A 12,294-nucleotide genomic window follows, 5' to 3' on the forward strand; every position below is an offset into this window, starting at 1 on the left:
AAAAAAATACTTGAGAAAATTAAGTGCAATTTATTTTCAGAGAACTTCATTCCATAACAGATACGTGCAATATAACCTTTTTCGATATTTTCATTTTTTAATGTCTTGATTAAACTGTACAAGTACCAAAAAAATATATCAAAGAAGGTTTCAAAATTGTGCAGAAAGACATCTGCAGATATTGAAAAGAAATAACCTGAAAAAAAATAATGAGTATTAAAGCGATTGATTTCAATAAGTCAGAAGATTGTGAAAGGTATCTGAGTGGAAACCTCATGCGCTGAATTAAACTTCCTACGAATTACAATTCAAATGTGAAGTGGTTAGTTTAACAGATGAAGTAAAAATGATATAATAGAAAACAAAGTGAAAAAAAGAGAACAGAAACAGAGAGGAGAATGAAACAGAGAGGAGAATGAAACAAAGAGGAGAACGAAACAGAGAGGAGAACGAAACAGAGAGGAGAACGAAACAGAGAGGAGAACGAAACAGAGAGGAGAACGAAACAGAGAGGAGAACGAAACAGAGAGGAGAACGAAACAGAGAGGAGAACGAAACAGAGAGGAGAACGAAACAGAGAGGAGAACGAAACAGAGAGGAGAACGAAACAGAGAGGAGAGTGAAATAGAGAAGGCGAATAAGGTTAAAATCCAAATCATATAGATTACCTTTCAGAGTTCCTTTTCAGAGCACTAAGAATGTCACCAACATAAGCTAGTAGAGAGCACATTGATTCCATGATTGACATATGCTTCAAAAGAAAAAATAAAATAAAATTCACTAAAAATGAAAATTGTTCATAACATGATAACCTGTGTGCAATAGTTTTACTTTCATTCAAGACATTTTATCAGATAATAACTATAAAAATAACAATTGTTTTAGTGTAACTTCTTTGTTTTAACTGCTCAAGGAACTTCATACATCATTTATTCTTATATATATAATTTACTAGCAGTGCTATCTGGCAAAAGTGTAACATAACTTGGCACATGGATAAAAGCGGTACCCACCTCTGGGTTTTTTTTTCAATTTTTTCAACTGATTATAATCGAATGAATACTAGACTACTAGATTATCAAAAACATTTTTTCAAGTCAATATTTAAATATTTGTAGGAGGTGCTCAGTTTCTAATGCAACGTTCTAGTAAATCAATCACACATTTACAATGTTTTTAGGCCAAAATTCACGAATGTAGTCTTTTTTAAGCAGTTTAAAACTCTTTTCATTTTGCTTTTTAAAATAATCTCAAAATAAGGCTAAACTGCTTTAAAAAAAAGAAAAAAAAAAAAAAAAAAAAAAAAAAAAAAGGCTAAATTTGTGAAATTTGGCCTAAAAACGTTGAGGCATTCTAAAATGGGTGATCAATTTACTACAAATATTTAAATATTGACTTTAAAAAAATTTGGATAATCTGGTAGACTAGTGTGCATTCGATAATAATCTACTGAAAAAGAAAAAAGAAAAAAATTGACGAAAATAAAAAAATATAGAAGGTTGTACCGCTTTCATACGTGCACCTACAACTTTTATCATTCCATTTTCCTCTTCCCTTTCTTTGTCTAGCCCATTAATCTTATATGATATAAATCTCAACTGCCTGTTTGTGTGTGTGCGTTATGTCCACTAAAAACTTCTGACACACACAACCAACACTGACAAAATTGGTGTTGTTTGAAAGCCCAGTCTCTCGGCCGACAAATGTCCAAAATTGGCCAAAAACATTCATTCTCTGACTGTCAACTGGACTGTTTTTCACAGAGGCGTCACTTTTTTGTTGACATTTTTGCAATGTCATCATACATCTTGCAATGACTGACCTTATTTTGAACACCGTCGGCATGGTTTATCATGGTGGGCGCAAAGGTTAATCAGTTAGTTTTTTCACCTTTTCCTCTTTCGTGTTACAGGCCTGCCTGCTTGCCACTTTTTTGTTTTTGCACTTGAGCTGGTACTCGCTATTTTCAATTTTTTTTTTAGGGGGTTGGTTATTTTTTTTTTATTTTAACATTTTTTTTTCTGGCTCCATTGCTCATTACCCTCATCATAAAACATCTATACATCCGGGCAACGCCGGGTGCCCCAGCTAGTTTATTATATATAGTGCAAATATCTGTGTTTGAGTTTGTGTGTTTTTATATGTGATTTTATGTCTGCTAAAAACTTTTGTCATCCGCATTGAAGTGGCACGAACATGGTACCGTTAGAAAGAGCGGTCTCTCAAACACATAATACCGAAAAATTAGAAAAAAATTAATCATTTCATGTAAAAATCTTTTGTTTGAAGGGGGTAGGAGTCAAATAAAAACCTTGCTTTCAACACTGTAAACCACACGTGCGCGAATGATTGTTTCGTTCTTTTGTTTTTAAAAGATAAATCTGCAGCATCATAACGTATCATCATAGTCTTGTTAATAACACAATGATTACAAACTTAAATTTTATCAAGTTTGTGTCCAGCATGCAGCATTTTTTTTTTTTTTTTTATAAAATTTTGCTTTTGGCTGATGGCACCCAAGTCCCTTTTCTTTTTTTTTTAAAAACTGGGAATGGGTAAATTCCTCTTATCAATGGTGGATCGAGAAAATATGATAAGACCAATGTTTATTGCTTATATAAAGTTAGGTGATTTTCTTTTTTTTTGATTTTCTAGTATAATTTTGAATTGTGACTAATACTATAGGAGTACTAACATTTCAATTGCTCATGCCTCATAAACATGTATCAACAATATCTTTAGTTTTTATTTTCTAACTTACCTTTCCTGCTTTAACATTCTCTTTGATTTTCTCCATCACATCTTTCTGAGAAAGGTGAGAATAGCTTAAAAAAATAAAAATAAAAAAGAATTATTTTAAGTTAATAGTAATATTAAAATCACTGAGAAATTTAATAATCAAGAATGTGGCTATCAGAAAACATTTTGTAAATAAGTATGTTTGTTATTTTTTTTTTAGACCAAAGAAACATTTAAAAAAATAAAAAAATGATAATTTTTACAAATTCAACAATTTTTTTTAACCTTTTTTTTTATCATACTTGAGTGAAAAGATTATTTTACAAATATAACAAGCCATGCATATATGCATCAGCAAAACATTCTACAGCATTTCTATAAACAATCCAAATGCCATCATGTGCATGTGATTAGAAATTGCATCTATTCTATAAAATGATGTCCCTGACAAATCTATTCAATTTGAACTAGCAAATAATTTAATAGTTCAAGCTTGTGGGGTGGCAAGGAGTTTCTTGGGTTATTCAACTTTTCTAAGTAACCCCGGGTTATGGATTTGTTCATTACTAAAAATAATAATAATCACATGTGTAAACAGAAGAGCATGATAATTTTCTCCTGTTTTGTTAAAAGAAATTGATTGTTCTGGACAAACAAGTGAGGAGACAGGTGAAGACAGAGGAAAAGACAAAGATTGGGAGGGGGGGGGGGTCGATGTTTTATAAACCTTGAAAAATCTACTTTTGATTGCCTTACCATGTTTCTAACCAGTCTGTAGCTGCCTGGAAGAGTGCCTTGTGTCCATTCCCTTGTCCTGCTCCAGCTAGTACTCTCATTACAACAACCAAATCAGAAAAACCTTGATTTTCATTATGAGAAGTTAAGATCTTTGTACCCATTGGAATTAATGTCAGAAGTAAAGTCTGGGCCACTTTCTCATTAACAGGACTGAAATGAAGAAAGGATCAACTTATAATCAAAATACAGCATCCAATGAAATTAACAAAATTTACTGAACAAAAACAAACTTGATTACAAATTGTGTCCATATGTTATCTATACTGACAGCAACAGCGGTGAACATTTTCTGTTTTGGCCATCAGTTATTCATACTAGTAAATATATGCTCGTTTTGATAGTATATTTTTGTTAGTTTGGAAGATAGTATCATGATCAACATATACTAAACTATCCCTCAAAGGAGGGGGTAATGCCTGAGAGAATACTTTCATCATAACAGATTTTACACTACTTCCTTCCCTCAAATTTCAGATTGAAAAATAGTAGGATTTGGATTCATCCGACTACTGTTCTCATCTTAAGTGTCACGTTTTCAATATTTTGGTTGATGTAACCACTGACCTTCTTCAAGTGTATCTTGTTGAACTAGGGAAAGATTCTTTTAAACTCAGGAATCTGAATGAAATTCCAAATGGACCTTTTCTTTACTTCAGTGGGGTAGCATGCTCTCGTTCCATCAGCCATGACCGGATAGAGGTTCTATGTAATTTGCAATTGTTTACTTCAGTTGTCCACACTGAGAACTGAACTTTCAATCTTCAAGCGACTCTGGTCTGATCTCAGTAGGTGTCCGGTTGATTTAACAGCAGAATTATACCAAAAAATATTCTTCATTATTAAACATTTTTAAGATAGACTTGTAAGATAACTTTTTTTTAAACCTTTCTGTTTCCTTGCTGTACATCCAATAAAATCAAAAGTGAACGACAAAATCAAAGACGCTGTTTTGAGGGTTTACAAAGACATATAGGGTGAGAGGGGAGAAAAATAAAATAGTATCTATTATGTTATCACAATCTATTATCAATCCATCTCAAAGTTCAGAAATTATATATTTAATATTATATATTGCAAGTATGGAACCAACGGGTCACAGGAAGTCTCGTCTTTTTCAGCGCTTTTCTACAACTCAAAAGTGATTATATGTATCATTTAATTAAATGTGTTAATTACTTGATTTCTTTTAAAGTTGTCTTAAGAAAATCTCCCCTGATACATGCATTTGTTTTTGCACTAGTCTTGTATAACACTTATCAACACACACACATTTATAAATGAATGTGACAAATAGAAATAAATTTAAATACCTTTTTTCTTTGACAAAATACCCAGTTAAGCTGTGGAGTAACATGCGATTTTCTTGCAAAATAGTCTCATCAACTGCATCCTAAATAGAGCAAGAAAAAATTTGAAAAGCAATAAATTTTCAGATACATATTTATGCAATCACATTATATAATTCAAATTTTATAAATACACTTTCTTTTCCCAACATGTCAGAGTAGGTAGTTCCTCAGATTATTTAAAGCAAGCTGAAATACTTTGGAATCTTTAATAAGTGCAAGAAACTAAGATATATATATATATTCTACTTGAGAGTCACCACTTATCAAGTCCCAAAGGCCACTTGAAGACAAGGGTTAATGAATCTAAGCTGGTAATGCGTAAATTGGGTAGAATTTGATTATGGCGATGGCTCAACAAGAACTTGTTTATATTGGATTTGAAGGCTACCATGTTATATTCAACTGGAAAGCAGACCAACAGAAATGTGTTCCACAGGTGGTGGGCAGTTCTGAGAAAGAAGCTTTCTTCATGGAATCTGTGTTTAGAATTAGGCAGAGTTAGAGAGTGGAGGAAATTGTATATAGTGGCTGCAACTATTCGAGTGTTTTTTGTGAAAGTTTAGCAAGAGAGAACGATAGATTGGAGTTCAATCAAGCACTTGCCATGAAAATAATGATAGAGCAGAGACAGGCTCGCAACGTCTCTTCTGTGGAAAAGAGGTTGCACAAAAGAGAAAAGGGCATCATCTACTAGGTTTTAAAACCAGTTTTGAACTATCAAGGCTGGATAGGGTGCACCAAGCAGATCCTGCCCAGATGTGGTAACAGTACTCCATTTTAAGATGTATCTGGCTCTTATACAGATAGAGGACTGCATATGCAATGAGATACCTATAAGAATGGTACGGTCATCCAACTATTTTTCCAGCAATCTTGGCAACAGATTTGATCAGGAGTGAAGGTCAGTCCTAAAAGACTGTCAAGACATGAAGCTTCCCTAAGACGAGAGCCATTCATTTCAATTCTTATGTATTCTTCAAAGCTACTATCATTCAGTAATGTTTGTTTTTTTTTACATCCATGGCAAGGGACAGCTGGATTTGACCGACAAAGTAATGTTGACAGACCAGCAAAATCATCTTACAGTTGTGATAACTTTATTTTAAATGCAATTAATTTTTTCAATATATACATTGAAATTTTAATATAATTTAACATCTCAAAAATTTAAATTAGAATTTTTAGTTTATTTTTATGGATATTTATGATTTAAAAAATTAAACTGGTGCACTAATAAAATAAAAAACAAGTGCACATAATTTTTCTTTTCAAGTCTAAAAAAATAAATAAAAAAATTAAAAAAAAAAAAAAAAATTTACTTTTTACAGATAGTTTTCTATAATATACTGGTTAGAGAAAAAACAGTTTTCAAACTAATTCTTTTTAGATCTTCCTTTAAGTTAAAGATTAAAAAAAACATTTAATTAATGTTATTAAATCATGTAATGTTGAAATTCTGACAGGCATTAAGTTAGGTGAAAAGGTAGCAACTGTTTGTTTATGCTGATGGGCAGAAGTTAGTCTTAAAAATATTAGATAAAAAAACATCAGCAATGATTAACCAGCTATGTGCTAGGAAGTGAGAGATTGAGGAGAGAAAAAGAAGCAGGTCATCGGGTAACAAAAGAAATAGAGAAAAGAGTCTCTTAGTAGATAATAAGTAGGAAGATAGACAAAAAAAACTTGACAGGAGATGGTTGGTTAGGGTGTGACAAAACAATGGACCCGAGATATACTTAGATTCAGTTTGAAGCCATTTTGGTTATTGGGTAACAAAAGAAATAGAGTAGGGTTTCAATAAGGTAGACAAAAAAAATTGACATGGGATGGTTGGTCAGGGTGATGGTAACAATGAACCTAAGATAAATTTAGATTTAGCTTGCAGACACCTTGGGCAGTGGCTATGAGTAGGAATGACAACAGAAATGATTGAGGGACAACAGAGTTGGACACTTGACTCATTGTGAATTGGAAGCAAAAGAAAGATCTTGGCTTGGACCAGATTGGGGAAAGCTTTTGGAAATCAGGATGAACTTATGGCAACAAATGAACTCAGTTGCAACAAGACATAAATGTGGGCTTTAGCGTATAGAAGGTAGATAGTGATGCACACCCAGAGTCCGACCAACACATATATGAAGCATCAGACAATAAGTAGGAAGATAGACAAAACTTGATATGAGATTGTCGTTTTGGGTGTGACCGAACAATGAATAGCAATATATTTAGTTTTTACAAGGACTGAAGAGTGGCTATGAGTAAGCGATAATAGAAACAAAGCTGGACTAAACAGTCAGTGAGTTTTCATGACAGTCATGAGTTGCGACTTTATAACAGTACATTTGACAGGAGCAGTTAGAGTTTGGACGCCATTAAAAATGGATTGTGGCTTTGACCAGGTCGTGAAATCTTTACGAGATCAAGATGAACTGACAACAGAAAAACCCAGCCTCGACAGGATGTAGATATAGGCCATAGCATGTAGAGGCTTGATGGACACACATACCCATATTCTAACCAATATATTTGTGAAGCATTGGAGTTTTTATTGTTTTGTTTCTATGTTTTGTTTTATTTTTCTACTTGTGAACCCATGCACTCCCTCAACAGCCACCAGCGTGAAAAAATGATGATACGGCCATAAGAAGATAAGACAATGGAGAACAAAGTTACACCACAACATTTGGGATAGATAGGCTGTCAGTCGGGTAATATGCTGTATCACACTAACATGCTATGATTGCTTCCCCCACATCAATAGCAGCCAGCAGTTTGGGCTGTTGTATTAACTGGCATAAACAGTAAAACCTGTACAATGTGAAAAAACTACATGCAACTGAAAGGACACCAATGTTATTGTTTTATTTAAAAAAAAGTCTTCTCTTCGTTTAGTGAATCTCAAAAATGCAAATAAAAAAATAAACATTACCTGACTTGCTGACATGGTAATTTTCCACAACCATGATTGCAATTCTGATGAATTCACATTGCTCAGCTTTGACAGATTGGAACAAAGAGATTCATACTCTTTATCATTTGGATTTTTATCAGCTTTAGAGAAAAGAACAAAAGTAAATCGTGAAACACATGAAACACTTCACAAAAAAATAAAATTAAAAAAAAGCATAATTTAGTCTTTAAATAGTTTATATTATTGTAATGTACAATATAAGTGAAGCATTTTCAACAAGCAAGTTATTACTAGTATTATTAGTAAGTTATTTTATCTCCTATGTTAAAAATTAGTTAATAAAAATAAATTTATTTTAATCAACAGTTTCATAAGATCTCATAACATTTATCAATGGAGTGATGTTTAACAAGAATATATTTGATGAAATACTTTCACCGTTGTGATATTTAATTAGAACAGTATTTTTTTATTGATATTGAAATCGCTCCAGACAAGGCATGAAACCGCTTGATGTAAGAAACATAAAAAATACTCCAAGGTCAAAAATTAACAAAGAATATGTATTAGATGAAATAGATTCTGACCCAGAAAACAGCAATTCTTCCCTCTTTGTCAGAAACATTGCTCATGAAATATGGAAGAGTAAAGGACAAAACAAGGGAAATTAAAGTTACGATGCTGCCAAAAGGAAAGTTCTCCATTCTCCTTGTTATTCAAAAAAAAAAAAAAAAAAAAGTTCCGTTTTTGTTTTTTTTTCTTTTCATGCAACAGTTTTGTTACTTGCAAATAATATATACGAGTTGGGCTTAACATCCTCTGATAAGAACCAATTCTTATAGATCGACTAGCTAGAATTGCATAGAATCAGTAAATCTTGATTGGGGGTTTTGTTTCTACAGATTATTTTCAATAATATAAGGAATATGAATAATTATAACAAATTTATGGTAAAAATTGATAAATGTTTAGTCACACAGAAAATAGTTACTTTAATTTCAACAAGGCAAAGTATTCAATTTGTGCATTCATTTATTTATTTGCAGACTGTTATCCTTATAGTTGTTTCACCACGTTTCAGCCAACTCATCCTCTGGCCTTCTTCAGGCGATAAATAAACAAATGATGCACAAATTACTCATCTCAAAGGATTCCAATACAAAATACATAATATTCAATTTGTATCTAGAAAAAAAAAAAAAAATTTCCATTATACATACCAAGCATGAAAAGCTTATTAAAAAATTTCAGTATTTTCGTAGCAAATTGAGGCGATAAGTTGGCAGCAGCTAAAAGCAGGGCGCATAAATCTAAAATTTGAAAAAAAAAAAAAAAAAAAAAATCATATATCAATTATATATTCACTTTTTACTTCAATAAAAAAAATAAATAAAATAATAATAAAAAAAAAAGCAATATCATTCAGACAAAAATAAGATTAGTTTCACAGCAATCAACATCAAATTAATGGTACATTAACATACAATTAAAACATTTTTTTATATCATTAAGCATTTTTTTTTTTTTTTAACTGTTGGTCACTTATAAGCTCCAATCCTGATATAATTGCACTAAATTTGACATGAAGCATCTTTTAGTTGGTGCTGAGTGTCATAGTAGTAGTCACATTTCTTTACTTTCAAGGTTAGTCTTCAATGGTCTGCTGGGTTCCTTCACTCATTTTGGAATTTTTCAAAATCAGATCATCCGTCAGCTTGGTCTTGTTTTGATCAGAAACACGTCATCGCTCCCAAAGTGACTCACTAAGCAACAAAATAGCATGTGATTGAATGATGTATTTGGACATTGGAGATGTCCAAAGTTTGAAGCTATATTTACCTTGTTTAACCCAGACTTAGGTTTGTATGTTGTAGTAAATTTCCTTTTCCTAAGTTTCTCATCCGACAGTGGTAGATTTTTAAGATTTCTGCACATGATTTGCTCAGAGTATAATAACTAGTACTATTAATATGAAAAGTAATATAGACATTTATACGTTCCAAAACTATTCATCTTGATTGTACCAAATTTAGCATTAGGCATCCTTTGAATGCCTATCGTGGCTTCACGAAGGAAAGAAAGATAAAAAAAATTATCACACACGGCAGTACAACTGCAACACTTGCTAAGTCAACTGGACAATAAACGTAAACCAAACATTTCCATCTACACGACTCAACACGGAAAATAGTGTCAATATGACCTGGCACGGTCCCGCACAGTTCATCCACTAGACCTGGCACGGTCCTGCACAGTTCGTCCACTAGACCCAGTATGGTTCCAAAACAATTCTGTCTACACGATCCAAAAAGTTCTTAACAACTCAGTCTGAACAACATGACACAATCCCGAACTCCGTCAAAATGTACCAGAGCAACCTCGGCAGTTACTCACTTAACAACTCTGATGTCGGCTTTTTATAGTCCTCAGACAAACAAATTTTTGCTGTAAGTAGGCCTGACTAAGACATTGCCACACCATTCTTGAGCACTTCTCCTTAATCTCTAGATCACACAAATGAAAATGTTGGCCACCCTGCTTTGGACTGCTAACAGTACAGGTTCAAGAACTACCTCAGCGGCACTTTCATCTGTCTCATCACAGAAATCCTCCTGCTCTAGATCTTTGGGTGCATCACTCTTTGAGAAGCTTTCTTTATGTGGTCATTCATATTGCAGCAGGACGCCATCATTTGAGGAGGTAATGTTGTCATGGATGGAGCAATCATTTCAGCACACTGGACACAAATTTTTTTTACTTGGCGTGATGTTCCATTAAGTGAAACTGATTTTTGTCATTGTACTCCTGCTGAACTGTGTCGTACATCTTCCTTGTGGATTCTTCACTCAAACAGCATCTCCCTTCTTATACAGACTAGCAACTGCCACCACTTCAATACCTTTGACACGGAACCTATAGGTGAATATTATGTTCTGCAGGTGCAGTCGTAGCCATCTTATCATCCTTAGGTGTAACATTTCTACATCAAAAACACTTTGGAGGATCAGAAAAACTCTGTGTGTGTGTGTGTATATATATATATATATATATATATATATATATATATATATATATATATCCTAAAACATTAAATATGGTTTCCATTAACATCAAATATGGTTTATTTTAATATAGGAAAAAAAAAATTTTACTTCTTTACTTGAAAATGTCAATAACTTACCTCCAGTTTCTGAATAGAATTTATCAAATGCTTTCTTTCCAGCTGTTTTCTCGAGATGGTTATCCATGAATTTCAGACAATCCATAAAGATTTTTTCATCAAGTCCACTAAAAAATTAAAAAATTGAGAGCATGTATAAATTTTCTTTGCGGATAAAATTAAATTAATAATGTCTTAAATGAAAAAATATTTTAATAGTGAAGCCTATATTTATCAACAGTTGATTGTGTTAAGAAACAAGAAAAATATCATTTAAAAACAGAAAATACAATTTATTTTGCACATGAAAAGTGTCAATGATTACTTCCTTCCCCCACTAGGTCAGTTTTTAATGCAGAGATAATTCAACTGAAGAAAAAAAGGACTACAAAGTGGGACAAAAATAAAAATTGCTCCAGTCTAGAAGAACTTCTCCTTTACTGACCAATGACAGAAGATACACTACACTTTGACTCTAGCCTGAAGACAAGAAGTGCTTCTATTTACAAATTAAGAGTCACACTGGATCAAATGAAGTTTTTATTGTTACTTTATAAAGTTGTGATATAAAAAAAGAATTCAAAAATTATTTTAAAATTTATTTCTCAAACCATGCAAATATAATTTGGTTATTTAGGTTTCAAATATTTTTTAAAGTTGAGAAATCGATAATTTTCTATTTCCCCAAATCTATTTGATTCACAGATAATGTTTGAAAAAAGACCAACTCCAACTCCTGGATCAAATGCATAGTGATTTGACGGATCAGCAGTTGCTAGATTGAAAATAATGTGGACCTGCAATCGATCAGTGTCAAAAAATGGTTGAGTCAAAAAAGTGTTCAAGCGCATGATGTCCATACCAATTCCATGTTTCATGCACACAGTCCTTCCTTTTGCCAGCGTTCCAGAGCTTGGTCTACAGACTGACACTCCTCACAATTTTGAACAACCAACTTTACTGTTGCTTTTGCTACAGACAAGTCAATTCTGTGCACAAAATATAGTGCTTGTTCAGATAAAGTTGACAGATGGCTTTTTTAAATATGTCCTTTTAAGCAAAAATAATATAACATACTTAATTGCCAGGTCAAAAACAGTAATATATCCAAATATTACGAAAATTCATTAAGTAGAAAGTTATTTATAGTTTAAAGTAGTTTTTACGAAAAACATGAGAAATTGCATTTTTCGTAATTCTTTTAACATCGATGGTAAAATTTCAAACACAAGGGACATAACTCAAAGGCTAAAATGCTGGCCACCTTTAAATGGTGACTGACATTTTAGCCCATAAGGATAAACTTTAACACAATAGCAGTTTTTCTACTCAATAAA

General features: G+C 32.5%; 1 protein-coding gene across 7 annotated transcripts in view; it reads right to left on the reverse strand.

The window, feature by feature from the left end:
* The window catches only part of LOC145285823 (E3 ubiquitin-protein ligase UBR4-like), a 350,597-nt gene that overhangs the window by 227,619 nt on the left and 110,684 nt on the right, over positions 1-12,294 (reverse strand). For all 7 annotated transcript variants that reach the window (XM_080134243.1, XM_080134245.1, XM_080134244.1 and 4 more), the window contains 7 exons: positions 10,979-11,085; positions 9,018-9,107; positions 7,816-7,937; positions 4,848-4,927; positions 3,496-3,687; positions 2,762-2,825; positions 669-751 (listed from right to left, as the gene is read on the reverse strand). In XM_080134243.1, the coding sequence (XP_079990369.1) occupies positions 669-751; positions 2,762-2,825; positions 3,496-3,687; positions 4,848-4,927; positions 7,816-7,937; positions 9,018-9,107; positions 10,979-11,085 (738 nt within the window). The remainder of the gene's footprint in view (positions 1-668; positions 752-2,761; positions 2,826-3,495; positions 3,688-4,847; positions 4,928-7,815; positions 7,938-9,017; positions 9,108-10,978; positions 11,086-12,294) is intronic.

Source organism: Euprymna scolopes, chromosome 10 (assembly GCF_053919585.1).
Source record: "Euprymna scolopes isolate OS-2025 chromosome 10, ASM5391958v1, whole genome shotgun sequence".
Taxonomy (NCBI): Eukaryota; Metazoa; Mollusca; class Cephalopoda; order Sepiida; family Sepiolidae; genus Euprymna; species Euprymna scolopes.